The 19,215-nt window shown below is 40.7% G+C and overlaps 1 protein-coding gene across 2 annotated transcripts in view; it reads right to left on the reverse strand.

The window, feature by feature from the left end:
- Positions 1-19,215, reverse strand: part of LOC120531047 — a 75,465-nt gene that overhangs the window by 26,953 nt on the left and 29,297 nt on the right. For both annotated transcript variants that reach the window (XM_039756029.1, XM_039756028.1), the window contains exons 5-6: positions 17,563-17,739; positions 5,784-5,903 (exon numbers count right to left, since the gene is read on the reverse strand). In XM_039756029.1, the coding sequence (XP_039611963.1) occupies positions 5,784-5,903; positions 17,563-17,739 (297 nt within the window). The remainder of the gene's footprint in view (positions 1-5,783; positions 5,904-17,562; positions 17,740-19,215) is intronic.

Genomic DNA, 19,215 nt, shown 5'->3' on the forward strand with positions numbered 1-19,215 from the left:
TGTGGGCACTTCTTAAATGCTAGATTTACGGGGGAGAAAAACAATAAACCTCTCTGAAGAGTGTCTGGGAGGCTGTAGTCACTGCTCCACAAAAAGCTGATCGTCAACAGATCAAGAAACTGACAGACTCCATGAATGGAAAGGCTTATGACTTATTGGAAAGAAGGGTGGCTATATTGGTCATTGATTGATTGATTTATTTTTTTTGAAATGTCAGAGATGTTTATTTGTAAATTTTGAGGTGTTTGTTTATTATTCTCACTATAACAGATGAAAATAAACAAGTGAGATGGGAAAATTTTCATTTTTCCTTTAGTTGCATAATAAATCTGCACACTAATAGTTGCCTAATAATTGTGCGCACATATGTATTCCCCTGATGATGTTCACACTCACATTTCCGTTGTGAAACATTCAGGTTTCAGGTTTATTAACATTTTGGATTGACTGATAGCACAGTGTTTGTTCCATATTAAAATTAGTCCTCAAAAATACAACTTGCCTAATAATTCTGCACTCCCTGTAATGATCTATGCTGGCAGCTTGGGGGTGGAATGGGTGAGTAGCTGTGAGGGGAGTTTGGGACAGGTAAATCAGGAGCAGGGCAGTCAAAACCGGTTGTAGAACAGACTGAACTCATTCACTCACTCCGTATGGCCATCTGCTGTACAGCTATTCTTTTGCTTATAGCCTGTGGTCATCTTCATACCAGCCCACACCTACCTAATTTTATTTTGCTGCAACCTGTATTCTACCCTGTTCTTGTGGAACTCTTTATCCTTGCTTAGTCAAACCTTAAGATCTTTCTGTACACTCTTCAGCTCTTCCTGGGCCTTGTTTTTGAAGGCTTGTTAAGAAGATCCTTAACATCAGTGGTAATCCAGGACTAATTACTAGCAAAGCAGTGTACAGTTTTAGCAGGGTTTGTCCATTGTCCATAAAGAAGTTCAGATAGTCTTGTTATAGTTTGTAATCCCCTCAATATCCTCTCCATGTGGTCCTGTAGAACACTTCAGCCAGTAGACTCAAAGCAGTCTCCAAGGGCATTTTCAGTTTCAGGAGACCCACCAGTTGTGGGATGTCTTTGAACAAGAGGCTTGTACTGAAACTATAGGTAAACAAGATTATGATCAGATTTCCACAGTGGGATGGGGAGTGGCTTTGCATACAAGGAGGTGAGAGTCAAGTCCAGTGTAGTATGATTGACATCATCAGAGATTTCAAAGAAAGCTTCAGGGTGTTGCGTCTTAAGTCTTGCAATGGTATTGAGTATGATGTCATATGCCTTTCCTGCATCCACCCATGGAGGAACATTAACAAAAACAACAATATCATAAGAAAACTACCTTGGCATGTAGTATGGATCTACGCCCACTGCTAACAGTTCAATGTCCCAACAGCAGGTTGTTTCCTTAACTGTTACATGCACTGGGTTAAACCATCTGCTGTTAATAAACAGTGCAAGTCCCCCACCTTTGCATTTGACACAGCTTTTAGCAACACTGTTGGCTCTTATGTTTCTGAACTCCAGAATGTCCTCGCTCACATCAGGAATGCTGTAGGTCAGCCATATCTCAGTCAGACACAACAATAGATAGATCTGATGGTTTTTAATTAGTGCTGGTAACTCGTCTGTCTTGTTGACCAACAACTTTACATTCCCCATTACCACCGGTGGAGAAGATGGTTTATATTTCCTACATTTGTTCACAAGCGTTGCCTTTACCTTAGCACTGGCCCTGCATCCCTGATACCTGCACCTCAGTTCTTCCAGAATGATCTGTGCTCCACCAGGACATCTCTTAGTTCAGAGTGTAAGTAGTTCTTCCTTCTTGTAAACACATTTCCTGCCATTCAATTGTGTTGTAACATGATTCATATTCATAGTGTGCTTAAACAAATCATAGCACACGTTGCAGACAAACAGTCAAGAAGAGCTCCATGCTATAAGTAAAGAAAAGAAAAAAAGAAAAACACTGCAACACAGACAGAGCAATTGGTTAGGCTGTCATTCGTGTCAGTGCTTGGCACTAAGAAAAAACAGAAAGAAAAGCATTCATTCACATCTTTAAACATGGTGTGTGACAGCATTTGGGATAAAGCATTTTTTCATGCTTTAATTCAGAATGACAGCACATGTACAATTTCACATATTCTCACTTCCTTTCTCTCTTTCTTCCTCTTCTTTCACTCCTGGCAAATGTTGTCCAGCTTCTCTCCTGACTACAATTCGTATACATGAGATCGAGCAGCTTCCTTTATGCCAGACCTGGGAGTACTCCCGGTTTTAGCACACTACAGTTTGGAGGCACTTCTGGGTCAGGTGGAAGTTCCTTAAAGTGGGGATGGTCTGTCCTATTTAATAGGGAAAGCAAATGGTCTATGTGATTGTTCTCCCTCTGTCCTTCTATTAAATTGGTCTCCCAGCAGGGTAAGGGACCTTGAACCATCCCAATCGAAACACCAGCTTCTACTTGGTGTCCATGACACCACACTTACAAATAAATGTCATCAGACTGAAGAACACGATTTCTTTAGATTAGAAAGCAGGCAATAGAACGATTAGATATACTGTCATGCTTTTTGCAGGTACTGTATATGCATTCATAATTTCGAACCATCACTATTGATGTAAAACACATATACAGTAATCCCTCCTCGATTGCGGGGGTTGCGTTCCAGAACACCTCCCGCGATAGGTGAAAATAAGCAAAGTAGAAACCATATGTTTTTATGGTTATTTTTATATATTTTAAGCCCTTATAAACTCTCCCACACTGTTTATAAATATTCCCCGCACAGTTATACAGCATAAACCCTTTGTATTCTATTAGATATTAGGTAAGATTCATTGAAATTATGTATGTAAACATAATGCTTATATACAGTAAAACCCAAATATTATTTTAAAGATATCGAGTGTCTCCGATATCACATATGTTACAGCCATTACGATAGACAGGTCACCAGCAATAAATACGTACAATGCAAGAAAAATTGTATACAATAAATGTGTGTACAGTGACACTAAACGTACATACATGTACTAAGTACTGTAAGTAGAAAATTAATTATGGTTACTCACCAACATTGACACGATAAATTGTCCGATAACGATGAGTTTAGTTTTACTGCGCAACAAAGGAGACCGTTACAGCTCTTCTAAAGGAGCCTCTTTAGGCGACTGTGTAGCACCGCCGTTGTTGTTTATCCGGCAGTCTTCAATCCAAATCCTTAAAAGCAGATTCCATCTAGACTACTGCCTTATTACATCCACTTACAACTCGTTTTTGCACCCTGTTTAAAAGGACACTGCGGCCGTAGATCTTATATTCCTTTCCTACTTTTTAAATAAAAAGAATTGTAGCCACATTGATGCCGTAATGGCGTCCTACAAGCGGTGTAGCTTTTCCCTTTCTTCAACATATCCAAAACGTTTACCTTTTCGGCATGGCCACCACAGACATAAAATAACTAGACGCCTCATGAAAAGCAGAATCGTATACAACATCGCCACCATATTGTTAGTGGCACTGCTGTGGAGTGAAGTAATGGATAAGATGCTTCAAAAATGTTCTGCTTGGGATTTTACAAACCACTGTACACTCCAAACCAGTTTCCAGGGGATTACATTTCATAGGTAAGGCTGAACAATTGTTTTGGTTATATTTGGCCATTTGAAAATCCCGTTTTATAATCTTTACTTTAGCTACGCCAGGCTAAACTAGCAAGGCTATGCATTTATGTGCTCAAGTGAGCCTCCAAACAACGTTTTGGCTAAATGTACTGTATTTAGTCACTATGTAGATTGGTGTTAGCTGTTAACATTTCTCAGACTTGATGATGTTTTTTCTCAAGGAGCAAGCACATTGTGGAAACACAGTTTGAAATTGACAACCATCATTTTATGCTCATGTCTTTAGTAGTATCTGTCTTCCACAAACTAAGGCTGCACCATATTGCCAGACTGAATACTCTCAAATTAAGTCTGTAGGAGATCACTGAGGTAGGGGGGAGGTTTAAATGTTAAGAGGGGTATTTTGTATTGTATTCTGTAGTTAACAAGGAGCCAAGTGAAGCTGAGAGAGAGTAGGTGTAATATGTTCAGTGGATTTAGAACAGTAGGTTATTATCCTGGAAGCAGAATTTTGAAGAAGTTGTAAGCGATGGATACATTTTTGTGGGATTCCAGATAGAAAAGCATTACATTAATCTATACATGAGGTGACAAGGGCATTAACCAATACTTCAGTACTGTGTTGCGTAAGAACAGGGTGAAGTCTAGAAATGTTTTGGAGATGGAAGAAGGCAGCCCGAGAAATGTTACTTATATAGGAGGAATTATTTAATAATACTAATAATAATAATTATTATTATTCAATAATTGCCATTATTAGTGTATAAATGGATATAAATAATTGCATTTAAACGGTTCGCTAAAATCTGTTCTATGTAAATGATACTGTTTTAAACGTTGTTTTTTCATCAGAAAACCGGTTTCCACGTTTACCTGTATTAGTTTAAATGGTACTTTTGCCACTCGCAATAAGGCTGATGTGCTGACATATTGTGTCAACTGGGAAACACAGTAATGCGGCGTCTATCTATATATGTCTATGGTGGCCACTGCCAGGGGGCTCAGAAGCCATGGTATGCAGCACTTCCGCCAGATCAGGAAGTGCTGCCAGACCAGGAGGCAGGTACACCCGGAGTGCTTCTGGGTACCCATGCAGCACTTCCGCCACACCAGGAAGTGCTGCAGGAAGGTTATCAGGGAGCACATCCAGGTGCATTATAAAAGGGGCCGCCTCACTCCATTCGGGGAGCCGGAGTCGTGTGGAAGAGGACAGAGCTTGCGAGGAGTGGAGTAGAGGCGGCAATAGAGAGAAGAAGATAAAGGACTGCGAGTTATATTTGTGTTATTGTTGTGGTGATTTGTGCACGATGTGTGAAGTGCAAAGGACTGTAAAGAAGAGAACTAAAAATAAAAAGTGCGAACTTGTACAAGTGTGCTTCTTTTGTCTGTCTGTGCTGGGTTAAGTGCTGGTATAGCGCCATCTATTGTTACACAGCTTTGTCTTCTCTTATATAAAACAATCAAATGGGGAGAGGGAGAGATAGTAATGTTTACCGGACAGGCAGACACTGATGTCAGCAACCTAGGCAATATATACAATGTAAATTCAAAAATAATGTGAGGAGAGATAAAAAAAAATGATGAGGAGAAATATGATATTTGGGATGTTTCTTTGAAGCAAAGCCATTAATGAAATTGTAAAATTTGGGGGTAAAAAATTTATTTTCCAAATATTTCATATAATTATTGTAAGAAAATATACCAGGTTTATGGCATGCATGGTACTGATTTTCAAACTTTAAGGTGTCATGAGAAGAAAAAGAGACATATTGAATATCTCATTTTGGTTTAAAAAATGATCAATATCATCCAGCCTTATGCTAAATTTGTATATAAAGTACAGTATGTGAATTGCTTCTGGGCTTGTAGATGGAAGTGACCTCTACTAAAATACTGCGTATCAAAATAAACTTGGGTATATCTATTATACACTTTTAAATGACACAGCAATCTCATTTGACAATTATTTTTAGGTTTCATGGTGCTGTATATGCAATTCTATGTACATCAAATTTTTTGTAACATACATATTTTAAAACAATTGTATGAAACAGTAAGAAACAATCTTTATATCTTAGGAGTAGTTTCTAAATAGTTAAATCTTTGTGATTCATGTATATACTTAAATTATGAAAAAATCTCTTACCGCTATCACTCCTACTGCCGCTGTAAGGGATACCCAGAAGATCCCAAAACCTAGAAGGATGCTGTGAGAATATGAGATGTCATATAATCCAGATGACAGCACAAGAATACAAAGGCAGATCTATAGAGATAAAATACAATGATCTTACTGTTTTTTTTTTCTTTTAAACAGTCAAAGAGTGCTTAAAATACAACAAAAATGATCTAAATAGAAACTGCATCCTGAAAACAAGCAATAACCAATTTATAAATCAAACAAATAAAACAATAAATAAAGTTAATAATTTTTAGCAGGAATACTCCAATCAGGTTTTTAAAGGCTGATACCGATCACTGAATTTCATGTTGATCATCCGATTCCATTTTTTTTGTTCCATTATCCCTTTAAAACACTTTTTGCCCTAAGCTCCTGCATAACCAGACACATACACGCCTTATGTCCTATATCAATAGGGTATTTCTATAATTAAATGATAGAGCACAGGTATCAACTGTTCATTATTTAACTATGGGGCATACAATAAATTAGCTAAGTGGAATGCTGTCAGTTTGGATGGGGATTTCAGCATAAAACAAGCTTCACACAATGCCTAGGTCAGGATTTCCACCTAAGATTGTAGAGTTGTAAGGCAACATTTTTGAATATTACTCCACCATGAGACCCAATTAATGTGACTGCAGATATTCATTTTAGTTAAACTGAGAGTAGCTATGTTAAGAACTTGATTTTACAGTTTTGTATAATCTATTTGTACATAATTCATATTGTTGGCCTTGATTTAATTTAACATTACAGTACAGACCAAACATTTGGACACACCTCCTCATTCAATGTGTTTTCTTTATTTTCATGACCATTTACATTGGTAGATTCTCACTGAAGGCATCAAAACTATGAATGAACACATGTGGAGTTATGTACTTAACAAAAAAAGGTGAAATAACTGAAAACGTTTTATATTCTAGTTTCTTCAAAATAGCCACCCTTTGCTCTGATTACTGCTTTGCACACTCTTGGCATTCGCTCGATGAGCTTCAACAGGTAGTCACCTGAAATGGTTTTCACTTTACAGGTGTGCCTTATCAGGGTTAATTAGTGGAATTTCTTGCTTTATCAATGGGGTTGGGACCAGCAGTTGTGTTGTGCAGAAGTCAGGTTAGTTGGACGATCATTATTTTTCAACAGGACAATGACCCCAAACACACCTCCAGGCTGTGTAAGGGCTATTTGACCAAGAAGGAAAGTGATGGAGTGCTGTAAATGGTCATGAAAATAAAGAAAACACATTGAATGAGGAGGTATGTCCAAACTTTTGGCCTGTACTGTACTTTTATGATATTAAGCTATGATGTCATCTTTCTGCACCTATTAAATATGGCAGTATACTTCATGAAAATTTATGGGCAAACTTCGCTTGTTGTGTTTTTTTTTTTTAAAACCATTTTTTGGTTGTTTTGGTTAGGAGTTCTACATTTTCTCATAGTAGCTACTGACCTTTGCTTCATTAACAGCCTTCAAGAAAATCCCTTCCAACTTTGTCGCACCTCAGTTACTTAAAATAAAAATGCTACGAAGCTACAGTAAATTTTTAAAAAATTTAATGTAGCTATGCCAACCCAACACAAAAATATAGCTGCTACTTACATACCACCTATTTCCTTACAGTGATCCTTTTGTGACAGTAGGGGGCAGTATCGCTCCCTTGAACCCTCAGGTACCATGCCAAACACCAGGTAAAAGTGCTACAATATTTTTATTATAACAATGTGCACTAAGCACCCTCCACTCCACACTACTCATAAATAAACCAATCACAAATACAATAACCAATCCTCCGATTCCCAGACGCGTTGCCACCCTTCCACCCAGCTCAGCTTATTGTCTGGGAGTTCCCATGGTTCTCATCCTTTAGTCCATAATTCCTTATCACTTCCGGGTCAGATAAAAGTCCTTTTTCTCACCCCGGAAGTACATCCTTCCTTCCGTTCATATGACTAGGGGCATAGGGCAAATAACACTCCCCAAGCCTCCCTATAGCAGCTCCTGGTGGCCTCCATGGTATCCAGCAGAGCTGTCCATAAAAACAACAATGTCCATGAGGCTCTGCTGGAATTTGGAGACCTTCCATGCCGCTGTGAGGGCTCCCTCTGGTGGCCTGGGGGTATTGGCCGGGATACAAAGCCGGCCATGGACCACACTTTATAGAGCTAATTTGTAGTTTTTGCCATAAGAACATAAACCAAGGAGTAAATATGCTTTGTCAGGGTAGTGCAAGTATAAATTTTGGGAAACATATTCGATTCATTTACTGACTCAGGACCTAGAATAAACTTCTCACGGCACAGAACTGAGGCGTGTAAATGCAGATTAATGGCTGGATACAACAAATTCTTTCTTGTATAGCCCAAAAATCACACAAACAATGCCTCAGTGGGCTTTAACAGGCACTGTTTTTTTACAGCCGCCTAGGCTTTTCTCCCCAAGGTGTCTTTTTATTGATAACTAGCAGAATACCAGTGCTTCGAAGCGGAGAAGTAGTGTGTTAAAGAATTTATGAAAAAGAAAAGGAAAAATTTTAAAAATAACGTAACATGATTGTTAATTTAATTGTTTTGTCATTGATATGAGTGTTGTTCTCATATCTATATACATACATATATATATATATATATCTATATATATACACATATATATATATATATATCTTTTCTGTAAGAAAGCAGAGGGAGAAAGTTAGTACCCCGCCATTAACTGCCGGCGAATGTCCTCCCAGGTGTGTTAAGATCGTCCGCGGTTTCCAGCGCATGCATGCATACATACATACATGTGTACATATATACACACACACATATACTATGGGGTGCCAAACAGGCAAATACATTGATTTTGTGAATATATAAAGTCGGCGTTAGAATATATAAAGTCAAAACTGGAATATATAAAGTCATTCCCGAATATATAAAGTCAAAACTTGAATATATAAAGTCATTCCCGATTATATAAAGTCAAAACTTGAATATATAAAGTCAGCGCTGGAATATATAAAGTCAAAACCTGAACATATAAAGTCAACATCGGAGTATATAAACTCACTCCTGAATACATAAAGTGAAAGTCAAAATCTATTGATTCAAACAACTCTGAACTGAACTAAGTTAACAAAAACGTATTCAGAAAAATAAATTAAAAAACACTGTTCGGTTAATGTTTTGAAAATGATGCATGTGCCCTGCCCAGGATTGGTTCCTGCCTTGCGCCCAGTGTTGGCTGGGATTGGCTCTAGCAGAACCCGTGACCCTGTGGTCGGATTCAACGGGTTGGGAAATGGATGAATATTCCAGCGCTGACTTTATATATTAAAGTTTTGACTTTATATATTGCAGCGCTTACTTTATATATTCAGAAATATTCCAACGCCGTCTTTATATACTCAGGTTTTGACTTTATATATTTGGGAATGACTTTATATATTCAAGATTTGACTTTATATATTCCAGCGCTTACTTTATATATTCAAGTTTTGACTTTATATATTCAGAAATGACTTTATATATAAAACATTTGACTTTATATAGTTAAATTTAGTCATCATTGCATAACTTTTTCTTTACCATAGAAATTTAAAGACTAAATTCAACTTCCATTCCTAACAAAGATATTTCTGGCGACTAAATAGAACCTACTTATATCCAAATTCGAGCTATTGAGCCGTCGCCTGCCTGCCTGAATAAGTCACACTCACTTCACTCTTACTTTTTAACCGTTCATTTAATCATGGCTAATGGCGGAAAAATTATAAAATGGAAGGAGGATTACACTGAGTATGGCTTTACCAAAACAATTATTGATGGCGAATCGATTATTCATAAAGTTTCAATTGGTGATCTATTTTTCTGTGTTAACCTCATATTTTTTCATACTTCTTCTCAAACCAAGGGTGTGCGAGGGTAAAATGAATCGGGAACCGCTGATCAATGTAATCCGTGTACCATGAAACCATGCATTGACAGAAGTTCCCCTTTGCTTGTATTGCAAAGTGTGATTAAATGCATGAGTTTTTAACGCGTTATGGAGCACATGCATCGAAGCTTCTCAGCTGTGCTTGTGCTAAGAAAAGGAAACATTTTAAAAATAACGTAATACGATTGTCAATGTAACCTTTTGTAAGTAGTGCCTGAAGGATTGAGTGTGGAGAAACTGTAGAGACAGCGTGTGTATTAACTTGTGGATAGGATTACACTGAGTATGGCTTTACCAAAACAATTATTGATGGCGAATCGATTATTCATAAAGTTTCAATTGGTGATCTATTTTTCTGTGTTAACCTCATATTTTTTCATACTTCTTCTCAAACCAAGGGTGTGCGAGGGTAAAATGAATCGGGAAGCTGATCAATGTAATCGGTGTACCATGAAATCATGCATTGACAGAAGTTCCCCTTTGCTTGTATTACAAAATGTGATTAAATGCGTGATTTTTTTAACGTGTTATGGAGCATATGCATCAACGCTTCTCAGCTGTGCTTGTGCAAAGAAAAGGAAACATTTTAAAAATGACGTAACACGACTGTCAATGTAAATTTTTGTAAGTAGTGCCTGGAGGATTCACTGTGGAGAAACTGTAGAGACAGTGTGTGTATTAACTTGTGGATTTTTCTGTGAGTATTTCGTGGCAGCATCACAAAGTTGCTTCCGTAACACTGCGTGCATTAGCTGCGGAGCTCAGCTCAGAGTGAAATGAGGTGAATGGGAGGGGAGATGATGACGTGACTCCCCCACTCGCCTTAACTGTCAATCCCCCACAAACACAGTCTCTCGGAATTTGCATAAGCACAGCCCTTCACGTGCAATTTTAACTTAGTTACAAAGGGATCAAAACTCTCATTTATATCCTGCGTCCTCTCATTAAACTTGTATCCCGCATTACCCGTGGGCATGACAAACGCCAGCGGCAGCCTGTCTATGAACTTAATTTAAACTTTAGGTTTACACCTTGCTTTGTTTCCGAAGTAGCAGCACTTATGAATATGGTTGTATATGTCACTCGCTCGCTTCTTATTGTTTCGCTGCCTTCTCATTTATATAATGCATTTCTTCAGCGCTTTTTGGAGCTCTTCCTGGTTTTCTACGCACTGCGTTGACAGTCAGTTCACGTGATTACATGGGAGGCGTGATGATGTCACATGAAACTCCGCCCCCCATGGCTTTCGAGCTCAACTCCATTACAATAAATGGAGAAAAATAGCTTCCAGTTGTAGCGGGGCTACATAGTAGTAATAGTGTTTGTGTTCATACCACGTGCGTCTTGTTTCCATCGTCCCGTTTACTGTTTGTGTATGTCAGTGAATGCCGATGATGGAAGGAGATCGCAGCCCCAAACCTGGAAAACACCGGTTTTCAATTAATCAATTACATTCGTCACAGGACTATAAAAACAATCAAGAGAAGAGGAAGAGAAGGAGATTTTCTATATACGACCACGAACCACCTGTACCTGCTGTATTTCACATCGCGCATTTCCATCCAGTTTGTTTTTCATTCCGCTGGACTCACTCCAACACCCTCATCATTGAGAGACCCCGGGGTCGGATCATTTTCCACCACCGCCGAGGATACGGTATTTCATTCATTCTTTTTTGGTATTTGTGTTGTTTGTTATATGTTACAAGGGCAAGGGAGGGGTAGTTATATTCATCTAGGGATTTGTCACGGTGTTGCTTTGATGGAGGGATATTTATAATTTATTTAGCTTTTCTGTTTCATTTAATACATTTTATCAGTTTAAGTTTACATATCTGTTTTGCTTTTGTGCTTATTTCCACGGCCGATTGTGGGGAAAAGATTTAATTTGTTAAAGGTACGGCTTGATTAGATTCAACCTCAGCAATTAATCCAGGCCACAGGTCTTGGAGGTGTAGCTGCCGGCCGGGTAAGGGGCGGCCATTACATAAGTGGTGCCCTCTCTGAGGAATCTTTGGGGAAAAAAAAAATCGCCGTCTGCCTTTATATATATTAAAAAAAAAAAATTTTCCCCTCAGAATAACATCATGTCTGTAGTGCATGCCGAGCTGGACGACACCATTGCTTCGCTGCGGTGTGAGGAAGGAGTAGTCGGGGCTCGCCACGTCACGGTCAGAGCATGTTCAGTGGTGCAGGAGGTGGTAGATTCTTTACAGTCGCTGTACCTTGAAAATCATCATGGACCTGAAGAGGATGGCCAGGAAGATGTTTCGCCTCCGTGGGAAGATCTGGCGCAGCAACTTGCTCGCGTAAATGAGAGGGTCTGTGAGGTAGCCGAAAGCACATTAGAACGCGTAGAAGCCTTACGGACCCGCATCAGCAGCACCCAGGAGGAGATGAAAGAATATGTTAATGAACAACTTAAACTCCTGGGACAAGAGATCGTGCTGTGCCTCCAGAGGCGGGATCGACGCTGGCGAGAATCTCTTCAGGGGGAAGTCAGGAGGAGTCTGCAGACGTACCGTCAGTCACCTATCCACTCGACACCTCGGGGGTCGCAAGGCGCTATATACGTCACCCGTCCTCCCACCCCTTGGGTACGCCTGGCCTTCCCCAAGCAGGGGGCTCAATATTCTACAGATGATGTCCTCAACTTTGTGGAAGAAGGGGAGGCGTATTTGGCTGTCACGCCTTTGACAGTTGAAGAACTTTTGGGAGTGATAGGAGCCTCCCTTTCTGGGCCAGTGCACAGTTGGTGGCTGACCACGAAGAAAAACATCACGGACTGGGGATCCTTTCGACAAGCTTTCCTCGCAGCTTTTTTTCCTGAGGATTATGAGACCGAACTTGAAGACAAGCTGCGATCCATGGTGCAACTTCCAACACATTCCATCCGGGACTTTGCCTATGAATATAGGGCTTTGTGTTTAAAGTGGCGGCCGGCCATGTCCGAAGAAGAGGTGGTCCGCCGCATCCTTAATGCCTGTAACCCGCGGCTGGCTGGGTGTCTCAGGGGGGTTGTGGGGTCGGTTGAAGATCTGGTTAGGGTTGGCTCACAGGTGGAGCGGGACTGGGGTAACTCCAAGTCGTACTGGAGTAAAATACAGTCCAGTGCAAAAGAAACCCAGTCCTTAAGACCCCAGCGAGTCAAGCCTGGCCGGTCGGAGGCCGATCTCACGATTATGCAGGTCAGTGCTTCCCTCCTGGTCGTCCCAGTGTCGCTGCGGGGGTGGCTGGTGGATGCGGTGGTGGACACCGGAAGCCATCATACCCTCATCAGACATAACATTTGGAGGAAGATTTGCCGACCGTCAGATAAAATGACACTTGCCCCATCTGTCCGATTCTTGTTGGCGGATGGGAGTGAACACAAGGCTTTGGGCAGAGTTCCCCTGAGGTACAGCGTACTGTCCACCACCTGGGAAATGGAGACCTACGTTCTGGATGACCAGCACCTGTCTGTCCCGTTACTCCTTGGGCTGGATTCTTTAACAGCAATGAAGATGACTATTCATCTCTGTCCCAGGGGGTATACGGTGCCAGGGGTATGCGATTTTGTACATAAACCTAGGGAAGACTTAAGTCTGAAGCCAATCAACTTTTACGCAGCAGTGAGGAGGGAAAATCAAACCTCGGCAGCTGCCCCAGTGGAGGAACAACCCGAAGAGGTCAGGCCGGTCCTGAAGAAGTGGTCGGGGGTATGGACAGAGAAATTAGGAGTCGCGCGGGGGGTTACCCACGTGATTCATACCTCCGATGAAGTCCCTGTGAGACACCGGGCGTATCGGGTTTCTCCACTGAAGAAGGATATTATTAAACAACATCTAGAGAAAATGCTTGCCGAGGGAATAATTGAACCATCATTCTCCTCCTGGGCATCCCCTGTAGTCCTAGTAAAGAAAACAGATGACACCTTTCGTTTCTGCGTGGACTACAGGGGTGTGAATGCGAAGACAAACCTGGACGCATATCCCATGCCCCTGGTTCATGAAATACTCGAGTCACTGCATGGAGCAGCTGTTTTTAGTACATTGGACCTCAGCAGTGGCTATTGGCAGGTGCCGATGGATGAGGGGAGTAAAAAGAAGACGGCCGTAATCACCCCTGAGGGCTTGTTCCAATTTAAAACCATGCCATTTGGCCTAAAGAACGCTGGTGCCACTTTTCAACGGCTCATGGAACAAGTGCTGATGGGGTTAATCGGGAAAATCTGCTTTGTATACATTGATGATGTTATTATTTACTCCCCTTCAATTGAACAGCATCTCCAGGATTTGGATACCATCTTTCATCGTCTCCAGCAAGCACACCTCAATTTGAACACAAAAAAGTGTACCTTCATTCAGCCCCAAATCCATTTCCTCGGGCATATCGTGTCTGCAGAGGGGTCGCTGTAGACCCAGAAAAGATTTCGGCCATCCGAGACTACCCCACTCCCACAGACTTAAAATCTTTACAGCGTTTCTTGGGATTGGTGGGGTGGTACCATAAATACATCCCTCGGTTGGCCGACATAGCGGCTCCCTTAAACCAATTAAGAAAGAAGGATGTCCGTGGGAATGGACCAAAGAATGCCAGGACGCCGTCGAGCAATTGAAAGAACATCTACAAAAGCCACCCGTCCTGGCCCAGCCTGATCCACGGCTCCCTTTTCAAGTACATACGGACGCCAGCAACCTGGGGCTCGGGGCCGTGCTCATCCAAAAAAAGAACCAGGAAGAGCGCATCATTGCATACGCTTCGCGAGCGCTGCACGGCGCCGAGCTCAATTACTCAACAGCAGAAAAGGAGTGCCTGGCGGTAGTGTAGGCCGTGGAAAAATGGAAACATTTTCTAGAAGGGATTGATTTTGAAGCGTACACAGACCATCATGCTCTGACCTGGTTGTTTAATCACCCGAAGACATCTTCCCGACTGACCAGGTGGGTGCTGCGCCTCCAGAATTTCGCCTTCAAGGTGACGTACCGGAAGGGCTGTAGCAACATCGTGCCTGACGCTCTGTCTAGGGCATCAGAGTCCTCGGGGATGGTGTTCTTGGCAGAAGCAAAGAAGGTATTTCCATCACTACCTAGTACACTTTATGATCTGGCCCAAGCACAAGCTTCCAGCCCTTTTTGCCAAAATATTAGGAAGGAGCCGGATAAATAACGCACTGACCGGGTACACTTTGTGGACCTCCAGGGAGTTCTGTATAGATCTGTTCCAACATCCTTGGAAGGCCTGCAACAATAACTTGTGGTCCCGGAGGCGCTCATCCCCGAGTTTTTGAACTTTTTTCACAACAGCCCTTTAGGTGGTCATCTTGGCCAGACGAAAACCCTCTTGAAGATTCTGGGGGTGGCGTGGTAGCCATCGGTCCGGACAGATGTTTGCCGCCACGTGAAGAACTGCCACACGTGTCAACAGCTAAAGAACCCACCTGGTAAACCATCAGGGATGTTGCAATCGACTATCGCAGTTGGACCAGGAGAGACTTTGGGGGTCGATCTGATGGGGCCATTCCCGATGACCAGCTTACGGAAGACTGTCCTGATGGTGGTAGTGGATTATTTCTCTAAGTGGGTGGAGCTATTTGCACTGTCTGATGCCAGTGCCAGCAAGGTGAGCTCCACCCTGAAGAATGAGATATTCACCCGCTGGGGGGTCCCGAAGAACATCATCTCGGATAGGGGGCCCCAGTTCACGAGTTCAGTCCTTGATGATCTCTATACAGCCTGGGGAGTGAAGAAAAATCTTACTACAGCATACCATCCCCAGGCCAACATGACTGAACGAGTGAACAGGACCCTGAAGCACATGATTGCCTCCTATGTGGGTGAACGCCATCAGGACTGGAATAAATAGCTCCCCGAGCTCCGGTTTGCCCTGAACACCGCAGTGCACAAGGCCACAAGTGAAACGCCTGCTTTGGTGGCACTAGGCAGGCAGCTGAAGGGCCAATTCGACCGACTCTTACCCGGAGCCCCTAGTTCACAAATCACCCTTCACTATAACACTTTAAAATTAGAAGAATTTCGGCGGAGAATCCAACAGAGGTTGGTGGAATCGACGTCCAGACATGCCCGGTTATATAATGCCGGTGGAAGGAAGCGCACTTCAAGCCGGGAGACTTGGTCTGGACTAGAGCCCACCACCTCTCGGATGCCAGCAAGCGGTTCTCCGCCAAGCTTGCACCTAAATGGTTAGGTCCAGCAGTGATCGTGAGTCAAACCGGTCCAGATAATTTCCAAATTCAAAGGGGTATCGGCACTAACTCCAAGATTGACACTATTCATGTGGCCAATATCAAGCCGTACTTTGGCCCTCCCTTATCCAAGGTTGGGTGGGGGGGGTGGGGGGGGATGTAGCAGGGCTACATAGTAGTAATAGTGTTTGTGTTCGTACCACGTGCGTCTTGTTTCCATCGTCCCGTTTACTGTTTGTGTATGTCAGTGAATACCGTCCCCGTAGAGGGGGACGGATGATTGAAGGAGATCGCAGCCCCAAACCTGGAAAACACCGGTTTTCAATTAATCAATTACATTCGTCACAGGACTATAAAAACAATCAAGAGAAGAGGAAGAGAAGGAGAGAAGGAGATTTTCGATATACGACCACGAACCACCTGTACCCGCGCATTTCCATCCAGTTTGTTTTTCATTCCACCGGACTCACTCCAACACCCTCATCATTGAGAGACCCCGGGGTCGGATCATTTTCCACCACCGCCGAGGATACGGTGAGGCTGTTCCATTTTTGTTTCCGGGAATTACAAACACTCCATATATCGGTTAACCAGTCATCTGCATTCAGGACAATTGTTACTCGGACTCAAGTTCACGACCGTTCATTTCCGTATTTCATTCATTCTTTTTTGGTATTTGTGTTGTTTATTATATGTTACAAGGGCAAGGGAGGGGTAGTTATATTCATCTAGGGATTTGTCACGGTGTTGCTTTGGTGGAGGGATATTATTAATTTATTTAGCTTTTCTGTTTCATTTAATACATTTTATCAGTTTAAGTTTACATATCTGTTTTGCTTTTGTGCTTATTTCCACCGTCGATTGTGGGGAAAAGGTTTAATTTGTTAAAGGTACAGCTTGATTAGATTCAACCTCAGCAATTAATCCAGGCTACAGGTCTTGGAGGTGTAGCTGCCGGCCGGGTAAGGGGCGGCCGTTACACAGTTATGACCATTACGTGTAGAATTTCGAAATGAAACCTGCCCAACTTTTGTAAGGAAGCTGTAAGGAATGAGCCTGCCAAATTTCAGCCTTCTACCTACACGGGAATCTGGAGAATTAGTGATGAGTCAGTGAGTGAGTCAGTCAGTCAGTGAGTGAGGGCTTTGCCTTTTATTAGTATAGATGTTTATAAAGTCAAAATTAATGTTATTATACTTAATGGAATCAGCATAAAATGAAAATATCTGGCTTTACCAGAACTTTCAATGCAAGTAAAATCTTACAATAACCTTAAAAGCATCAAATAAATACAACCCACTTAACTAAAAAGATTAGGAGGAGCGGAGCTTACAATAAAGCATTCATGCCCATTTTCCACATTTCTAATGAATACAGAAAGCAACCCATGTTAACCTGTGACTTTTTAAATTTATGTCACTTCATATTGCAGGCATCAATTTACAAAACAACACTAAGGCTAACTTAAATGTTCGAAAGGATATTGTTTTATTAAAAGCTGATAAATACACAGATGTCTGGTATAGCTCACACATTAGTCAAAGAGTATATCAAAGGTTGCATAATTGACATGGCATGCATCATTAACTTATGAAGCAGAAATCAAAGTCTCCTACTCACCCCTCATCCCTTTTACCTGTGCCTGAAGGTCAAATGTCACCAAAGAAAAGGAGAGATTAAGGAGGAAGTACTGATCTTGGAAACTCTTGAGGGCACCCCCAACTCGAAAAGACATCATATTGGGAGTGCAGATGAGAATTATGCTACAGATGACATGAAGAATGCCAACACATGTGATGCAAACAAATCGAACCTGCAAAGAAAGTTATATCTAAGAAAATTAAGAGGCAAAGAGTCTTACCTCCTGAGATTAAATGTATAAAATATCTGTTATAAAACATAATAAAGGAAGAGACTACATTTAATTTGCAAAGTTTCCACAAAGTGGTATACAAGCATGACCAAACAACAGCCATCAGATGTCCTTATACAGTTTAAATGCATTCAGTTCAAGCTGCCTACTAATCTGTTGAAGTTCAGAAACGTTTTGAAACTTTTTTTTATTATGCTTAACACTAGAATTACAAGAGCCTACGAAAAAACTCGTAAATCCATCCCACCTTAAATTGCTTCTTAAAATCGTTCACAGCTCTCCACCAGCGTCTTTTGTCATCTAAATGTGCTGATAAAAATCAGGCTGCAAGCAGCCGGCTATTCCATCCCCCTACCGACTTAGAACGTGCACAAACTTCTCCCATCTCATGCCTTGATTGATTTTCTGGGAGTGAAGTGGAGTTTTAGAGTGGAAGTAATAGATCGTTGTTTGGAACACATGCATTTCATGTCTGTTCTGTTTCTACAGTAATCTGTGTAAACACATTGTTAAAACAGAAACGTTTTTTATATTCTAGTAGTAGATGACAAAATGTAGGCATAAACTATATAATGTACTAGCAGAATACCCGCGCTTCGCAGCGGAGAAGTAGTGTGTTAAAGAAGTTATGAAAAAGAAAAGCAAACATTTTAAAAATAACGTAAGATGATTGTTAATGTAATTGTTTTGTCATTGATATGAGTGTTGTTGTCATATCTATCTATTTATATATATATATATATATATATATATATATATATATATATATATATAGCAAAATACCTGCAATTGGCAGCGAGAAGTAAAAGAAAAGGAAACATTTTAATAATAACATGATTGACAATGTAATTGTTTTGTCATTGTCATGAGTGTTGCTGGTATATATATATATATATATATATATATATATATATATATATATATATATATATATATACTGTATATATACACACACACATATATACATACTGTATATACAACATATACATATCTACATATATACTGTATATACACATATATATACAAATCTACATATATATATATCTACATATATATATTAGGGGTGGGACTCGATTAAAAAAATTAATCCAATTAATTAGAGGCTGTGTAAGAATTAATCTTGATTAATCGTATGTAATCGACACGTAAATTTGCCCCAAATCGCAAATGTTTTTTTTTTTAATTTAAAAGCGGTTTTAGTGGGCGACAGAATCAAATAATAGACATGGACATGAATATTGTAAACTGAAGCTGTTTTAATTTCTGAAAAAAGCTTTTAAACTGCATTTGAATTCAAAACAGAAACAAAAATATCATCCCTGGTTAAAATTGGGCAGACTTAAAAATAAAGTGGTAGTTTAAGTACTTTAAGTACATTTTCAGAATAGTATTGTCTTTAAATAATAATAACCAAAA

The sequence above is a fragment of the Polypterus senegalus genome, chromosome 6, assembly GCF_016835505.1.
Source record: "Polypterus senegalus isolate Bchr_013 chromosome 6, ASM1683550v1, whole genome shotgun sequence".
Taxonomy (NCBI): Eukaryota; Metazoa; Chordata; class Cladistia; order Polypteriformes; family Polypteridae; genus Polypterus; species Polypterus senegalus.